At 33.6% G+C, this 19416-nt stretch overlaps 1 protein-coding gene across 2 annotated transcripts in view; it reads left to right on the top strand.

Moving 5' to 3' along the window:
• The window catches only part of nAChRalpha4 (nicotinic acetylcholine receptor alpha4), a 903209-nt gene that overhangs the window by 412622 nt on the left and 471171 nt on the right, over positions 1-19416 (top strand). For both annotated transcript variants that reach the window (XM_081748799.1, XM_081748797.1), the window contains exon 3: positions 8570-8679. In XM_081748799.1, the coding sequence (XP_081604925.1) occupies positions 8570-8679 (110 nt within the window). The remainder of the gene's footprint in view (positions 1-8569; positions 8680-19416) is intronic.

The following is a 19416-nucleotide window of genomic DNA, read 5'->3' as shown; positions in this document are numbered from 1 at the left end:
AGATCTAAAATGTCAGCGCTGAATACACAGTACTGCAGAAGTAAGATGTGATTACCTTCGAAAACACAAAGGGCGAAAAGCAGCGCATCACACCTCTCCGACCTTCGATATCCTAGCCTTTGCATCTCCATTACGGCGTTTCAGACGCTAAAGACTCTCGGTAAACGTTCAGGCCACGCACCAGCTCCTGAAGGAAGAGTTCATCCACAAGGTTCCGCTCTGCTGGTGAGCAGAAATCCATCTAAAACAGTCCAAAGAGAAACAACTATTTGGAGTTATCAAATCATTTTTAATATATCACTTTAATAATAATAATAATAATAATAATAATAATAATAATAATAATGTAAGAAAAGAGAAAGACTAATAACTTATTTTCAAACAACAGTTAAATATTCTTAAAGAAAAAAGAAATATCAATCAGTTATTTTCAAGCTTCAGTTAAATAATAATGTTTAAAAAAGGAAAGACACAATCAAATTAGTTTATGAAGAATCACTAACATTAAAAAAGTCTCTCTCTGTTCATTAATACTGCTTGAAAACAATCCAAGGAAAATTACAAAATGTATAATTTCATTTTAAAAATTCAGTAACTATGAAAAATGCTAAATACATACCTTTTAATCAAGTGATTCCCTGGTAAATCTCTCTAAAAAGATGACGTGTCCACGTCGGTATTTCTGCCGCTCAACAAAATGGTGGCCTCTCCTTGAAAAATTGGATTTCATATTTCCGCTACCGCAGGTTCCCCTTCTCGTTCGACAAGGATTAGCTCACTGTGATAAAATAATAATAATAGGTCTCAATAGAAATCTAATCTTCTTTAAAATTATATATATATATATATATATATATATATATATATATATATATATATATATATATATATATATATATATATATATATATATATATATATTTAAAAACAATTGCTTAATAGGTAGAGGAAAGTCTTATTTGATCCTTCACCTATGACGGCGTATAAGGAAATATCAAAACCGGATGAATAGCTATCACCTCGTATGATGTATGCAGACACTTTCTATCATGTATGCCGACACCTGGTGTCAAATTTTGGAATTCAATAGTAGTTTACTGTTCGCTTTTGTTCAGATCGGTTGTCTGTGCGTGTAATATCCATGTTAAGTTAGATAAACTCGGTAGATAGACTCAAAAATCAAAGGGGCTTACGTGTCGCGCAACGTTGGGGATATCCACTTTCCAATTCTATACAAAATCTAGTATAGATAGTTTCAATGGCAGAGCTATAACATTTCTCATAGGATCACAAATAAATTTGTTCAGAGCTTGTAATAAAACGATCCGTAAAAAATAGTATTTTCGGAACTTTTCATTGGTTCACACAAAGTGTTCGAATAATTATGTTTGAACTAATTTTAATAATGTTTTCTTACTTCACTTATATATTGGACCCCTTCCAACATTTTTAATCTATTCCTCTCGAAATATTCGGGTAAACAAATTTTCTATTCGACTTTTCATATAAATTTATAACAAGGAGCTCTTAACATTTTCACACTGAAAGTGGTCATCGAGTAAAATTGCGAGAAAGTAAAAGCTCCGAAAGAAAACAAATATACGCATCTTCTGAGCTAAAAATTGTTACCCGGCAAAAGCGCCTATCCATCGTATCTTTGGTGTTAAAAATCTGAGTTCAAATCCGGGTGAAAGTATCTATGCCGTTAATCGGTCCGTGGAGGGGGTGCGTTGTGCGGTAAAAGCCCGGCAATAGAGCGTATCGTTTGAGCCTCTATTGTGAGGAAACTGTGTTCGAGCCCGGGCAAAAGCGTCTATCCATCGCGTGTTTAATGTTAAAAACTCGTGTGCAGTGCATTCCGTGGATCACGCCTCTGATGTAAAACCGGGTTCGGTTCCCGAACAAGTTGGATTATGCTATTTGGATTATCGGTATAATCGTTACGAACAAAGTGTTGTGAAAATATAGAAAAATATAGCTTTCTTGCTTCCTTCTACAAATAGCTTCCTTTTTAACTCTTTAGTTAGCTCTTAAGAAATTAAAAATTGTGCCGTAAAAAGTTGGGTTAACGTCTCGTACATCTATGATGTTGAACAATAAACTACATATAACAATATTTCAACTCTCAGTTCCTGAATATACCATCTAACTTATAATACAAAAATACTAGTTCAGACAAACATAAATTTTAAAAACACAACAAGAAATTCTCTATGATCGTGAGTTTTCTCAGGGTTCCTCCCGTTTTTTCAGTCTATCAAGTTTCAAAGATATTACCTTATTATTTATTACATCGTAACTAGTTCCTCTTAAGGCATTTTCATATAAAACAACAAAATAAGATAAATTCGGTACGTTACTTCTACACAAGGGAGGTTTGCACCATACATTGCGTTTGTCCCTGTGGTTTTTTCCCGGATTTCTCCAATTTCCTCCCGTTTTCTTCAGTTCAATATTTCATTAATTTTTCAAAGATACTACCTTATTACAGCATAAATGTATGCTAGGACAGTTCTCGACGAGCTAGTTTTATAGTACACAATGCCTTTGTAGTCGTTGGTTTTCCCAGAGTTCTCCCGTTTCCTCGCAACATTCACATTCCATCATTTTTCAAAGATTATAACTTAATACTGCGTACATATGCGGTAAGCTGTTTGCCAACAATCTAGGTTTGAACTAAATAATTACATTATATCCGTTTACTCCTACAGTACCATTTTACTATTTTTCAAAGATTATACATTATTACTGTATATATATATATATATATCGTAAGCTGCTTCTCAACAATCGAGGTTAGGACTAAATAATTACATAATGTCGATGGTTATTCCCGTGGTTCTCCCATTTACTCCTACATTATCATTTTACTATTTTTCAAAAATTATAGCTTATTTCGGCGTACAAATGCAGTAAGTTACTTTTCAACAAGGTAGGTTTATAGCATACAATGCGCTTGTACCCGTGTTTTTCCCGGGGTTCTACCATTTGCTCCCAAATTCCCATTTCACCATTTTTTAAAGATTAAAACTTATTACTACATAAGAGTATGCTAATTTGCTTCTCAACAAACTAGGATTTTTCCACACAATAACTTAGTCCCATGGTTTTCTCTGAGTCTCCCGTTTATTCCCACATTCACATTTCACTTTTTTTCAAATATTGTAAACTACCTCTTAACCTCTTTTCATACAATAGGTAGAAAAATAGAACAACTTACATGTATCTTCTAAGACGAAGAAAAAACAGTTTAATCACGTAATAGGGAAAAAATTGTTAACACACTGTATAGCACAAGTTAGGATCACAATATAAGGAAAAAGAGAAGGAAATCAGGGTTTATGTAACTTTCTATTTAGGACATTGGGAAGTCATGCATCCAGCATCAATTATAACTTTTTCTGCAAAAATTTTAGATGGTTTCAAACATTACAAAATGAAACTTTTCACATATTACAAATTTTTAGTGCAAATAAGAGATTGCATTTACATCTTGATAAAAGCATTTTAGTTATTCACTTAAATTTTTAAAATGCGACCTACATAGATTATGGGTTATTCCAGACATGTTTTCATTGATTGTAATTGCGATTCGCAGCTAGACTTCATGTTCAGCTTGTGCAATAAAATTTCATCCTAATGCATGGCCATTAAATTGTACTGATTAGAAATGCTGATACTAACACTTCTGTTAATGCGTTTACAAGTACTGTCAGAAACAAGTTTTCAATCAAGAGAAAAGTTGGTCAGTCACAATGGTCAGTCAGAGAGTCACTCGCTGCATCCCCTTCACTCCTAGCACCCATCATAGTAGCTTTCTCCTCCTTAACGAGATCAATTACTCAGTCGATTCATAGTTGCATAGTTGCACAAGGAGAGAGAGAGAAGATTAATGAAAGACAGGAGGCCAGCGCCAACGCCAACAGAGGGAATTTTCATACACGTTTCCTATAACGGGTAGTGAAGACCAGCCAGATGCCAAGGTGACGTAGGGGATGACTGACGTAAAGTCTTGACGTCAGAGATAGAGACACTTTCACTCACAGCAGTCAGTTTTCCTGTTAGAAGTAAGCAACCAAGCAGCGAGGAGGTTCATACTTGTGTGTTGAAAATATGCTTATGCATACAAAGTAATGAAATTTATTATGATCACACAAAGAGTTCGAATAAATAAATGAATGAGTAAATATTTTCCACCTCACAAGTTCGCGACGTCTTTCAGACAGAGAACCCACAATATGTTTCTTCCCTATTTCTTTTCTATCTTGCAAACTCCTCCATGTTAAACGCTTACTGTACATGCCTTTAACCTGGGAGTTTTTATTCGTACGAAACATAATTTCTAATCCCACTCATTGAAGGTTGGATTCTCATTTTAGTACTCTCACACTTTGTTCAAATGAAGGAATATCCAATCTCCTCTGTGGGTTATCGGTTAGCGTGCGCTCCTTTGCCCTGGGAGTCCCGGGTTACATTCCCATTGTTAATATTGTCCTATATATTTTCTCCCTTCCAAAAGTAAGCAGTCCATTAAAAAGAACAGGCGCAAGGTCTTAAAAGCACTCGCGGTCATATTTCACGTTTGCTTCGTTTATGTAGGAGGCTGGGACCTATTCGTTCCTTCTGGGGCTATTCTTTCCTTCTGTGTGGTCATAAAGGGTCCTGGGAAGCTCCTGAAACATTGGGAACTATTTGGGGAGGGCAGGGACCATTATCTTCATCTTTTCCTACAGGGGGTCATTTTTACATTCGGGAACCCAGGGCTACATGGGCCACTTTTTAACATTTGGGGATCCACAGAGGGCCCTGATACCATTGGAAAACATATTTCACAATTGCATAATCCATTTGGGAGGTAAGGGACCATAGCAGGATGGCCCTGAACCATTTTAAGGGTCCTGAGCAATAAAAGACACAGGGGGATTATTTTTTAACAACGAGTATTATTGTAAATAATACGAATACCCATCTCAAGCCATGGACCATGCTCTTAATAATGTCGAGAGACATTCACATTCCAAATGTCATTCACACATTTTAGAAATCAAGACCTACTTTTCAACCATGTATCCATTAAGATGACAACACTTTCTACACCACGTTAACATCTCACAATCCGGTAGAACAGCTCGTATAACCTCCTGACACCCAGAGAAAATCGCAACATGAAGCACGAAGACTCTTAATTGCTGTCCAATTACACAGAGTAAGGCGTTTCTGCTATTATTTGTCTGGCAAAAGCACTTTTGAAGTGTAAAAATTACCGTACAAGAAGTTTCAACTCAGTAAAGCTCAAGATATCCGCACGAACGAACCGGCAAATGTCATGATTTTTTGAGGCGCCTCTACATGTGGTGTCAGGAGGATAAACCTGTGTCGCAAGGCGTCTGACGAATTTCCCTCACATGTAACGAGCTTACTTATTTTTGTCTATTTTTATATAGCGTTACACTATAGTCCACAGTTCGAATATGTCTATCGTCTAGTCTACTATTTTACTAAAATCCACGTAAATACTCCTTCTCGATATTACTTTTTATTATAATACGTAATGAAGGAAACATTTACAACCTATAAATAACATGCATGTAGATTATACAAGATGAATCCTTTATTATCTTATATTTCTCGTTGCCATGACGACCAATAACACATATCGTCAGAATACTATATTAACAGAGCATCAATCATAATTTCAGAAAAAAAAATAATTCTAGTTCTTTTTATATTTTCTTCTTCTTTTAGCTAGCTTGTGCATATTTTAATAACACATATTGCCCATAAATACAAGTAAAGATGTTAAAAATACAATTTATCGTTATTCACATTTCTAGTAATGTCTACAGTTTATCTAAAATTGTTAGTGTCATTAAGTCGTAGAAGCTCAGGCGGGCAAATCATATGACCGAAATGGAAGAAAGTAGGAACGTTTCCAAAATTCCAACTGGAGATCTAACCGATGAGGACCTTTAGTAAGACCTAAACACCGATGGGAAGAGAAGAATAGTAAGATGGGTCTTTCAACAATAGAAATACGAAGTAGAAATGGATCCAATTTGGTAAGGAGAGAAGTAAATCTTTTGTGAATGAAGAATTCAATCTTCGAATTCCATAGGTCATAGAGTTAGTTTACTTATATTGATAAGTGTAACTTGGCGTATTTGGTCGAAGAGCAAACGCTAATTAAATTTTGCTTAGTTTACAACAGTATCCACTACAGTTCCATAAGAAGGTTTTTTGGATTTTTTTCTTTTTTTCGCGTTTTTCTGGGTTTTGATTTTATTTAAATATTCGGTTACAACAAAATCGGATCATAGTCCTCTCCATTGGAGTCTAATAAAGAAATTTTAATTCCACTGTATTAATGAGATAGATATAATTATTTTAAATATTTATTTTCTTTTGATCTTGGTGAGCTTGGCATTCTATGGTATCTCTCCATGTGGTTTGGTTACTCAAAAATGTTTTATACTTGTTTCTCTGTCTATATATTTTAATGAATTCCACGAATATAAAATGACTCTAGATGTCCTAAGTGTACTGAAAAACTTTACGCTATGGATCAAATATAAAATACGTTTAGTGACGTTCTGATAGACAGGTTTGGATTTGAGAATGGATGTGATATTGAAGAATGTTCTTTGTGTAAATAATTTTACCTAACTTTACATTGTAACCCTACGATCCGTCTCATCTAATTTAAGCCTATGGAGGTAAATTTATAGTATTTTAGACATTATGTTTCGTTTAGTGTAAAAATACGGATATATACTTATAATGTTAGTTATAGGGAAATAATTTAATATTTTAACTGTGATCTAGTTCAAATATACAAAATTAACTAACCTAAAGTCCCTGCAACCTTCATTCTCATTTAGCAATCAATTTCAGAAGCTTTGAAATATATATTGAATATGTCATCCAGAAAGTGTAGCATTTAAATTAAATGAATCTAGACTATGATTTTTTCCACATGGTGTATTTGAGCCAGGAAGAACATGCTCTGCATGAGATGGACATATTATGTAAAATTAACGTAAGAATACGTTGGGCATCTTCTGTTTCACTAGATATCGATGTGAATTATTCAGCACAGCATTAGAAAATGAAATGAAATCTTTAAGTTTTACGTCCCATGATTATGTCGGTTAGGCTAAAGGAGACACTGATGAGAGGTTAATGAAATGGTGGAATGAAGGAAGTGGAAGGAAACGGGAGAACCCCGACAAAATCCACGAGCATGGTGTTTGTCCACCACAAAGTCCACACAGCGCGAGCTGGGATCGAACCAGGGACCCCAAGCACCGGCGCCCGAGCACTACATTAGAGTTCATTGCTATTATTGGAACTAAAAATTCTAACTTTTCCCGTAGTAATTGAGACTTGGTATTACATTTGTTGTTACAGCTGAATTACTGAATCGGAAATGCTACATCATGGTTAAGGCTTGTAGATTAAGTCAGTTTTTTGTGCTTTAAAACGATATCAGGTTTTTATAGGATTGTTGCAGTCATTAGTGTAATAGTTGTTACGCGTAGGTAGTGGTGTTGCCGATGACACCGCTCTGTGTTTGTATTTGCATATATACACGTTTCATTTTCTAACAGTTGATCTATTGTGGATTGGTAGTCTGTTGACTTATATCATACAACATGGACATTTATTTTGTCACATTTTCATTTAAGTCCTTCACAATTTAGTTCATCATGTACATCTTCACTAGACAATTCTATGTGCACTCGTCAAATAACATTGAGAACAGCGGCTTTTTACGCAACATAGATGGTAACTTCGTTATTGTGTTTTGCAAAATTTAATAGCCAAGCGTGCACAAGCCAAGCAATGTAACCAATGATCAGCGTTATTTCTTCTCAATCGGGAGGTTCGATCCCGGTGGATGGCCAATCTAACTTAGGATTTTATCCAAGACTTTTCCTTAGTTTCCAATGCCGGGAATTGCACCTTTAAATTTGAGCCGTGGCCGACGTACTTCCACTTCCATTTCCACACTTGATACTGTTGTTAGTTTTATTATTCAAGTATAAATTAGCTTCGTAAATTGTACCTGGAAGCTGGATAAATAAAATCAGTCATGAGTAATGCTTCGCAGTGAGAAGTTGTACGAACTACTCCTATTGAGTGTATGTTCTAACGATTGTGAACAGATACGTGATTCTTTGACGAGAAATTATTTCAAATCTCTGACGCAATTCACTATAATTTATTTATTAAAACTAAAGCTTCTTCATTCTTTTACCTGACGACAAACAGGTGAAGCTTCTGTCATTGCATCTTAAGGGAAGATCAATGGTTAGATATTTAAATTTTTAGATATTTACATATGAGATGTTAGAGGATATACGATATTCACATATGGTGTATGTCAGAACACAGAGGAAAGATATTTATTGTCTTTATTTCTGTTAGTAGTAGTGGTGGTCTGTTCTGGCTCTCAATCTATCAAATATTAAATGTAATTACTATTTCATAATTTCCTTTTATAATTATTTCTATGTAGTTACAGAAAATTACAGTCATGTTTATATATACTTTTCTATTTGTATTTTAGTCATGGTACGACTACAAGCTACAGTGGGAACCAAGGGAATATGGGGGAGTTCAAATGCTACACGTGCCATCGGATCACATATGGAGGCCTGATATTGTGCTTTATAACAAGTAAGTGTAAAGTGATTGATATACATATATTAAACGTAGAAAATCTTTACAGAAGGAATTTGTAAATGTAAACAATATATTAAGCCTCAAACGTACGGTGTAACTTTAATGAATCAGTTTTTAAACGATAATATAGTTTAAAACGTAGTAATTGAAAATCTAGTTCAAGATCACGTTCATAATATTCATAATCCTCATATACTTTTTTTTTCTCAGAAACGAATATCAAAGCAATATATCTTAATACTCTGACATATGTCAATGTTTGCTGGGAAATACCCAAATATCACTAATTTTGGATATTTTTTAAAACTCTTCGCAGGCATCTAATATGAATCATCAATAATGGTAATCGTTAACGGACAACCTTAGGGTACTAATAACTTAAACTTAGTTCTGTAATTCACAGTGTGTTACTAACACTTATGTTTAAGAACTTTTAGAATTGAGGAACTAATTAATATGAGCAAACACTACTTTATATGTAAATGAAGTAGATTTTTCGAATTTAGAAATCAGTATTTCATATCAAGATTTTTAAACTTTATTGCTATTTGAAAGTGCGCAAAATAAGAAATCATTATTTTAGTATTGTCCTGCATTTAAATCTAATTTTCGTCCAATCATCCGCAGGGTTTATAGATTGTTTTTAATTTCGTATTCTTTCTGTCGGTAAATCTGGACATATGTTGAACATGTACATTTTATTAAATGAATTTCTCTCATATCTTGTTTAATATTAACGTTACATCATTAACTATAAATTTTTAGCATCTAGCTGTAAACAACACAGATAGAATACTAAAGAGCTAAAAAAAAGTTTGATAACCTATTATACCGATATTTTATATTGATTAATGTAACATTCTTTTCAGCTCTGTATTCAATGGTTCCTTAATTCTTTTGCATGCTTACATATTTATTCGTAGTGAAAAGACGATATTTCTCGAAGTAAACTGAAACTCTGAGCACAGTATTTTGCTACAAAGCATCTAAAATATACGGCTTAACTGACTGAAACAGTAATTAAGAAACAGAGAAACAGAAATATTGAAATTTATCGACTTAAGAGTTCTTGCGTATTTCTTGCACCCAGTACATCAGCGTATTTTTTGCACATAACACAGGTGCAGTTATTTCTGCAAATCTAGCAGAGGGAGAAAATTAATTACAATCATATGATGCATTTGAGAAATCAAAACAATTTGATTCAAAATTTTAAAATACTGTACATTTATTTTAATTATTGCTGTTCGATCAGCTCTATTGTATGGGATTTCGTAAACACTTGCGCAAAAGGAAGAAAAGTACAGTATTATTTTCTTAAGAGTACTGTGCCACGACTCAAGAACTTTGAAAAATAAAGTTATAGTTCATTTAAAAGTTCGTTGTTCAAAATCGAGAAGGAATTGTTCTTTCAAACGTATGTCCCTCAGCTGCTGGTAAAACTAATATTGTTAAATTAAGTTGCTCAAACATTCAATCCCTTTATTTATAATTAATATACATCATAGTAATGGTGTTTAAGATATTAAAAGAATTCGAGATTGTCTCTCTTGAGGATATTGAAAGCTTTCAAGCAGGGACACACGCACAAATAAAATACTAAAATGATAAAAGATTTGACTGACACTAAATTAGTCATTTACTAAGATTGTAAAATACCTAAACCATTTTATTCCCTCACCCAATTGATTTTTATGGGAATATATCTTTTGTTATCGTTTGTAGGTTCTTAAATCTAGCTGATTCCAATTAGTTTCTACTGTTTTGATTTTACCAGTTTTTGCTTTAAATCTATTTAAATATATATTACTTACTGAAAACTAAATTACATTATATCTAATTGTCATATTTATAAATGGAATTCAACTTCAATAATATTAGATTTACTTGAATATCACTCACTTTAGCTTTCGAACTTCTTGTATGCAATAAAAGACAAATTCTGACTAAAGCATATATTAAGAATACATAATAGCGTTACAGTTTCGGCATCTTATCTTTGCCTTCATCAGATCAGATTTGCCAATAATGTGTCTGAATGAAGGAAAAGATAAGTTGCCAAAACTGTAGCGTTATTATTTATTCTTAATATATGCTTTGGTCAGAATTTGTCTTTTATTGTACAGATTTACTTTTGTAATAAAAAGTATTTTTATGTAAATCATGGAACATTTAAATAGGGTACAAGAAGGAAAAAATAAATCAATCCATTAAAAATACCCTCCCAGGTCAAATCAAACATATCTATTCCCATATTAATCAATAGGGTGAAAAAAAAAAAAACAACATGATGCAAATAACACATTTAATACAGAACTTAATTCTGTTCTAATTGATATCAGATCAATGAGAATTTCCTTACAGCTTTGAAACTCATCAAAGTTTGTCATAACATGAAAAGTTAATTTTGTTTCCGATTCTCCTGTAGAACATCCCCAACAATCTCATATAATAATAATAATTTATTCTAGTAATATAATTTTGTACATTTGATATTCAAACGTATAAAGATATGAAAACCATGCACGCTTAAAATATTGAATAAAGAAAAATCTTTAGTGTTTAACTCCTAAGTACACAATATTACAATTTAAATACTCTTGTGAAGTTGCATTTTTTTTTAATTCAGCAAGGAAATCTTTTAGAAAGATCTATACTATTTTTCGAAATTTGTGTATTTCCATTAATTTTAATCATGGTTTAAAATTTACAAATCATCTTTGTCTCTTTCAAATATTAAGAAAAATATACCATGGCAAAAAGTGTATGCACTACTATATGTTGTTTTGTGAAAACTTCAGAAGGAGTTAGCAGATGTTCATTTAATTTTCTTTGGTGTAGAGACACAACGCAATTGTCTATAGAAGTGAAAATCCTACTTCTATTCATTAATTTGTTTGTAAGTTATTGGCAAAGAAGAGATAGGGTATGCATATGCCGTATATTCTGCTGGTCATACTAGACCCCTAAAGATGCTTACAATAAAATGTATTTAATATAAAGAGGATAATTATTTTGATAGAATTTTACTAAAATAATAGAACAATAGGTAAAAATTACACTCAGAATTGTTAAGCAAGTCTCAAAGCAATGGCATCTAAACATACAATGGGAATAATATCTTATTTCCAAGGCATAAAATGGGAAGTAAAGACTATGAAATAGATGTCCCGATCAATTGGTTTCAATCCAATGAAATAGTCGCACACATTAAAGCAACATAACGAGGATTGTTTTTACTCATGGTTCAAGATGCTATTGTATGCACTGCATATGTATTATAATTGTACATATATATATATATATATATATATATATATATATATATATATATATATATATATATATATATATATATATATATATATATATATATCGCTTTGCGTTTCGTTTTTGCAATGTGATATGTTTTGTGATGTCATAATGACTGCATTGAGTCAGGAAACTTATGTTGAACAAAAGTTTATTTTACTATTTGTTAATAAACAATGAGTTAAAAAATAATCGTCACATATTATGTGTAAGGTAATATAGGCAGAAAAACTACATTACTCAACAGCAGAGAACAGAAATTAAAGACATTGTAAGTGTAGGTAATGAAGAACGGGAAATTGTAGCAGAATTCCCTTCATAAAGAGAAACGAAAGACATTGAAAAATAAATGAAGAAAACCAAAAATTACAAGTAAATTGGTAAGTGAGAAAGAAATTCATTAGAAAATTCATTAGAAAAATGGTCATATGGTAAAATGTACCTAGAATGAAACTCAGGGATGGAGAGAGAAAGTATTGCAATTATTTGTCCTCATTACAGAGAAAACTATTGTATCAAATAAAAAGTTTACCGAAGGATAAAGTATATAAAATCTGCTAATAATTTGGACTACAAAAATGAATTGTCAGTAACATTCAAATTGTTACGATCCTGCGATAATGTATTATTAAAAACTAATGCTGAACTATTTTAAAATGAAAAAATAAACATTACAGATTTTACTATTTGATAGTTAGGCCAACGTGACCCAATTACTGGAACTAAGAGCTTAGAAAAGAGAAAGATCATCCAATCATGAGACGAAACTAAGTTTCCAACATTCACTTGAACAAAAATAATTTTTTAATGTCATCAAATACTTTCAAGGTATTCGAATTTCTGTAATTATGGACAATTTTAATCTTTATACTTTGTCCTTATTCGTATTACATTATTTGTACATAAATTATGTTCACATTGATTCTATTATTTAAGAGTCATATAATTTCAATAGTGGGTTTCAGAAATATAATTGGTTCCGCCCAAGCAAAACTGAATTATCTGACGAAATATGAAATCCTTCGGTTTTATATCCCATAGTATAAATCAAGTCTGTAGCCTAAATCAAGCTAATGATGAAATGGAATGATTGTGGAAAAAACTGATAAAATGAGAATGTGAAAAGAAATGGGAAAACCTCGATTAAACTCACGGACACGATATTTGCCACCAACAACTCACGTAGTTTGGAATCGTACAAGCAATCCCTCGTATCACAAATAAGCGCTCTACCACTAAACTACCATGCACTTCGGGCTGTTCGAGGTCTATTTAAAATTGGTTTTCATTGAATTTGTTCATCACAGAAATATAGGATAAAAAGCATTAATAAACATTTTATTATTTTAAACGTTATTGAAGTGGCAAAGCTATTATCAATTTGTCAATGAAAACCGTGTTCAAACAAAACACGCATTGTTCCCATGCGTTATATTTTTGTTCTGATTAATCGATACTCTGATAACATACCTAGGTACATAAAATGAAATACAGTGGAAATATGAATATTTTCTTCATTGGAAAGATGGATAAGTTTGTAGATTTCTTACAAAGTATCTGAGGACGAGAAACTTACGTAAAATTAAGCTCTGACCTTTATGTGTAGAAAGGAAAAATGCTGACAAATTATATGGATGACAAAATTATTAAATTAACTTTGCATATTACATCTTTTAGATCAAAGTAAGGAAGTTCAAATCATGAAACGAAACGAGAATACTTAGACATATCAGAAGAAACTAGAAAAGCTTCCATCATATGACCAGTCTTCGAACTCGTAAATCCGAGCTAGAGAGATGATACAGTTGCTTACAAAGAATATAGTTGACTCATGCCAATAAAATCAAGACAATGTGCTCTGAAGTGGTTTCACGAGAAACATAAAAGGGTTTTTATATATACTCACAATCATGGGTGTTCATTTTGGGGAAGCAGAGTAGGTCTCGTGACTTCGTTTTTCTTTAGCTCTTGCAGAAGGTATATTATTGGCTGCTATACTGCAGTCTGGGTTAACAGTATCATTCACTTCGTGCATGCTGATTATGTAATAGTATTTGGGCCTATCTATGGATCATCAAAGATTCATCCCTGTATTCACAATTAAATTGTACTATTGACTACATTTTTGTTTATTTACTGTTGAATGAAATCGGTTTTATTAACATATTAAAATTTAACTTGGACATAGCTGCGACATCTTTTATTCTGTCTAGAGAAATATTAATATTATTAAAAATATATCCAATTCTGTGTTTCAAAAGCAAAAATATAATCAATAGTATAATTCAATATGTAAACATGGACGCCTATGTTCCAAGTGCGTTTTCACAATGAGCATGGACAAATTGAATAATATCATGAAAAACCACTACTTCCGTTGAAATTTAGTTATTACGTGGAGTGGGTTGGGATTGAGCCATTGAAAAACATGTTGGTAGTTTCATTTCGGAAATGTACCTGCAGATGGCAGGAGAAACTTGTTTGGTATGTGTTATTGTATTGTAAAGGAATGTTGAACTTTCGTTTCCAAAGTTCTACTCGAAAGTTTTTAAAATGTTACATACCATTATGTATCCCCAAGCCGTGTGTGTGTGTCTGTTATCTACATGACGTATGCATATATCGGGCGTTCAGAGCACAAGGAAATCAAGTCCAATTATAATAGTGATCGTACTGAGTCGTGAGGCTTGACCTAGATATACAAATTTCAGCACCCAATAGAACGCGAAGGTGTATCCAGTTTGCCAACTCCCACGCATGAAATTTTGCCAGTCTTGTCTTTTATGCAGAACATTTCCTGAGGGTACTGTGTTGCCTGATCGCCGCTAAGTTTCGCTTTGTTGTTATTGTTTCATATATTTCCTCTTATTATTGTTACCGTTTAATTAAAATAATAGTTACTGTTCGTGTTATAGTTATTCAAGAGTTTTTGATTTTCTTTTTTCGCTTGTTCGCCATGTCTTCTAAGTTTGACAACATCGTTGGTGCATTTTTCTGCTTCACGTTTTTTCAAGTGTGAGTTCCAAAACCAGTTCCATGAATCGCGCCGAATTTTTCCGATGTATCGCGCGTAGGATAAAACACTTCTGTGGTTGGTGTGAAGGTCTAGGCTTCACGAGTTCTCGTGGTCACTACAAACTTGTGTGAAAAAAAGACTAAGTATGTACAGAACGCTTAAATTCATGGGAAAGTTAACATTGTTTTTAACGTTAGAAGAGTTATTTACAACATCTGGACATGAATATATGAAACTCTGAAAGAAGCTTCATTTAAAGATCTTAGAGATAAAATAGGCCTATATTTAAAATTACCAAAGGTGAAGTTGATTTCCACGTGTACTGAACTGGCCATATTTACCTCAAATATTACCGCAGGAAGATATTCGGAATACATTTCCTGTTAGAAGAAAAGTGACACTGATCGGCAATATTTCAATGATAGGAACTAAAAGATTTACGAGGATCATAAACACCTTATAGCTTATCATATGATTCTTGATTGGAGTTTATGTGGTTCGGATCCCATCTCTCTAGGTCAACGTCTTATATAACCTCACTGATGAAAGGGACATTAAGCATAAATCCTATCGAATCCAACATTATCATACGTTACACATTATCATATAGAACGTATAATTGGGATACGGTGATTCAATGAATGTCTCTGATATTATTATTACTGAATTTGTGCTGGATAAAAATCTTGAAAAGTAGTTTTCCAGTTTAACGTCCAACGATTGTGCTTTTTAGCATAAAAAATACTGATGATTAAGGCAGTGAATGATGATGGACATATAGGTGGAATGAGAATGTCGAAGAAAATTCACAGACACGATGTTGTCCTCCACAAACTTACTTGGCCGGAGATCGAACCAGGGACCCCATGCACCAGAAATAAGCGCTCTACCACTGAGCCACCATGAACCACCATGGTTTTCCCGTTTCCTTCCATTACCTACACCTCCAATTGTTCCACTATTACTCTTTAATACGTAACATATATCTTCAGCGTACAGGTCATAAACAAGGGACATTCAGCTAAAGGTTTAATTTGATAACATGATCTGTATTGCGACTGTTAACTTGTTTCTATGGATAGATGTTTATTTGGTTTTGGTCAAGCAGAACGTTGAGAAATATTGAGTAAACCAAATTGGTAGAAAGAAAGAAAGAAAAAATATACACACATTCCCCATTCTGTTTAATGTCTCATTGACATTTAAGCAAGGACATAACCATTGCATTAACGCACCATGTAATTACCACTCCAATTCAATTGTCCGTTAAGTGCTTGAATGTCAACTTCTAATCAGCTTTATGGGGAAGGAAGATCAAAGCTGACCTTAGGGTTTTGTACAAAAGCAAAGGAACCTTTGTGTTAACTTACACCTTTTTCTTTCTTGTACTTTTTAAATAGAAAGTTTGACCGGGAAAGGGAAAATTCCAGGCTAGTTGGCAAAGGGAATGACTTAATTTCATGTATACTCAGTAGTTACTCGGTACTTTTAATATGGTCTTCGCTGGAATCGTAAATTCCTTGCATGAACTGACGGGTCACTTCTCTCGCAAGTTCAGAAGCTCTCATATAATCCTTCACTGATATCTTTTCCATGCATTAATTGTACTATTCAATATTATTCACAACTCCAAGCATATTTTTCCCATTCCTCTTTTAGTTTCTACACTCTAAAAATTATAAATTATGACCCCAGAATACTAACTGCTCCCATGGTAACAAGTTACTTCCATAAACATTAATTTAAGAGCACTTAAACTACTACCAACAAACTGCTACCATCCATTAAAAGTTCCTGCTATCATCCGAATAGTTCTTTATTCACTCACTATTCAATGATGTATTGTGCAAAATTACTATTGGTTAACTACTAGAATAACTCTCGAACTTATCATCTTATTTTTTAATAACAAAATTATCATCAATATAAACATCACAAATTTTGTTATATAAATTCAAACTTTTTCTTCTGTTTCTTTATTTTTCTGGTGTTCCATGTTAAGCTGCTGGCTGTAGGCAGGGAGTACACAAACAAGAAGCTGTGTCCAATATTGGTTCACTTCTGGCCACAAAAATGTAGACTGCTCTCCAGAGACTAAAGTTCACCAAATATTGTTAGAGTCACCAAATCTAGAAGGCTCAGGTGGGCAGGTCAAGTACTCAGAATAGAAGAAAGGAGAAACGCTTTCGAAGTTTTAACTGGAAGACCAATCGGTAAACGTCCATTAGGAAGAACTAGGTACAAAGATCAACATTACTTAGAGGACAATTTTAAAATGGATCTCGCAGAAATAGGAGTACAAAGTAGAAACTGGATCCAGTTGGCTATGGATAGAAATCAGTGGAGAGCTTTTGTGAAAGCGGCATTGAACCTCCCGAGTTCTTTAGGCCATAGAGTTAGCTAGGTAGTAACGAAATTATCACATAGATACTATAATATTGTCATTCAATTCCCACTTCTGATTGTGGAAAAAATGCACGGAAAGTAAGCCAGATCTAAAGGTAACTCATAATAGTCTAGGATTTTTTTTAATTTACTTTCTGGAAGACAACCTACATTTTTGTAAGTTGAACTGCCCAAAAAATAAATATCAAGCACACAAAAATCATTGCGGTGGTGCCACATGTGTCAAGAGTTTTTGGCACTAGTGGAGTGATTTTCATTTCAAAACCACCATCCACTATATCTAAGAAAAAATATACCTTATCCCATAATACAATGTTTCTTGTAAATTGTAAATAAATAAGAAACGTACAGTAGAGATGAAAATTCATTCTTTGTAAGGGAAGAGAACACAATGGAACTAACTTGTAAGAGTAACATATTTGGCGAGAAAGCATTGTACTCGCTGGACCCAAGTAACTTCAATTTTGCACTGCGAAAGGAGGTCCGAAAAAGATTGTACTTTTTCATTTTTTCTAGGTACCCAGTATGTGGAGAGAGGTGTCAGTGAAAAGAACTTCTATTAGATACTTCAAGTTTTGATTGAAATTCCCGCTGTTCCCAAGACCACCATTTTTTCAATATGGCCCTCCGACAACAACAGAAGATATATTGTACTGTGGAATAAGCAAGGACAACGTCCGCTATTACAGTTCAACGGCGACAGTTTGGGATCGAACCATCTTATATGAACTCCATTAAGCGTTGGCATACACAACTGATGGAGACAGGTTGCCTATGCAAAGGCAAAAGCAGCGGCAGTCCGCATTCAGAGGAGACAGCGGAAAGAGTTCGGCAGTCATTCCAATGCAACCCACGAAGTCAGTTCGGAAAGAGGATCGTGAGTTAGCATTGTCCCCTCAATTGTTTGGGATGTTTTCCGTAAGCGCTTCAAATTTAAGGTTTACATGTTGTTGTGTAAGCACACTCACTGAAGATGAGCAAAACCTTTGTACTGTCTTCAGTGTAGACATGTTGAAATTCCTGAAAAATGACGATGTTAGGGCCAGGGTAGTCTTCATTGTTGATGGTGTCCCTCCATATCAACAGCTAAATACAGACATAATGTTTGGATCTGGGGATCAGAACACCCTCAGGGAGTCATTAAGCATGTAAGAATTCTCTAAAGTTGAACGTCTTTGCTGCCATGTGCAAAACCGAGATTTATGGGATATTTTTCTTTTGAAAGAGAATTGTAACGGCACACTCGTGTCTTAACATTCTCCAGACGTGGCTGATACCACAACTTGAAGAGGACTCCCGATATTTCATTTTTCGACAGGATGAAGCTCCATCCCACTCTCATAATGATATGAGAGGGTATCGGAATGAACGTCTTCTACAGCGTTGGATAGGTCGCACTGGTCCTGATGAAGCATTGTTCAAATGAACCCCAAGGTCTGCACACATGATAGCATGCTACCTCTTTTTATCAGGTTTTGTCAAAGACCGTGCCTTTGTTCCACCATTCTCTCTACATCTGATGGAGCTCCAGAGTAGATCACAGAAAACTTTGCTGCTGTTACAAGAGACGTGTTGATTCGAGTTGAGAAAATTGACTATCAGCTATATATCTGCCGTGTTACGAAGGACGCTATATTGAATCTTTATAAGATAGATAAAACACTTTTATATATTACGTTGCTTTTGGTATATAAAGTACTCTAATATCACATTATGGGGCCGGATAATAATTTTTTGAAAAGGATACATTCTTTTTTGGACACTCTATATTACGTTTAATGTCTGTTTTCATATTATTGGCGGATTTTGTACAAATACTTAATGGTAATAATATACACTGTAATGATTTTCAACTTAAACAGCAATCCTATAATTGTGTGCATAATTTAAATTCAAGAAACCTATTTTAAAATTGCAAAAATATGGTACACACACAAACTAAACTATTTTCCTCATAACAAAACATATTTTTTAGTAACACTTATAGAGTAGCTTTA

The sequence above is a fragment of the Thermobia domestica genome, chromosome 2 (assembly GCF_964235325.1).
Source record: "Thermobia domestica chromosome 2, izTheDome1.hap1.1, whole genome shotgun sequence".
NCBI classification, from domain to species: domain Eukaryota; kingdom Metazoa; phylum Arthropoda; class Insecta; order Zygentoma; family Lepismatidae; genus Thermobia; species Thermobia domestica.
Note: the sequence above shows the minus strand (reverse complement) of the source record. Positions and strands in the feature narration are given on the sequence as shown.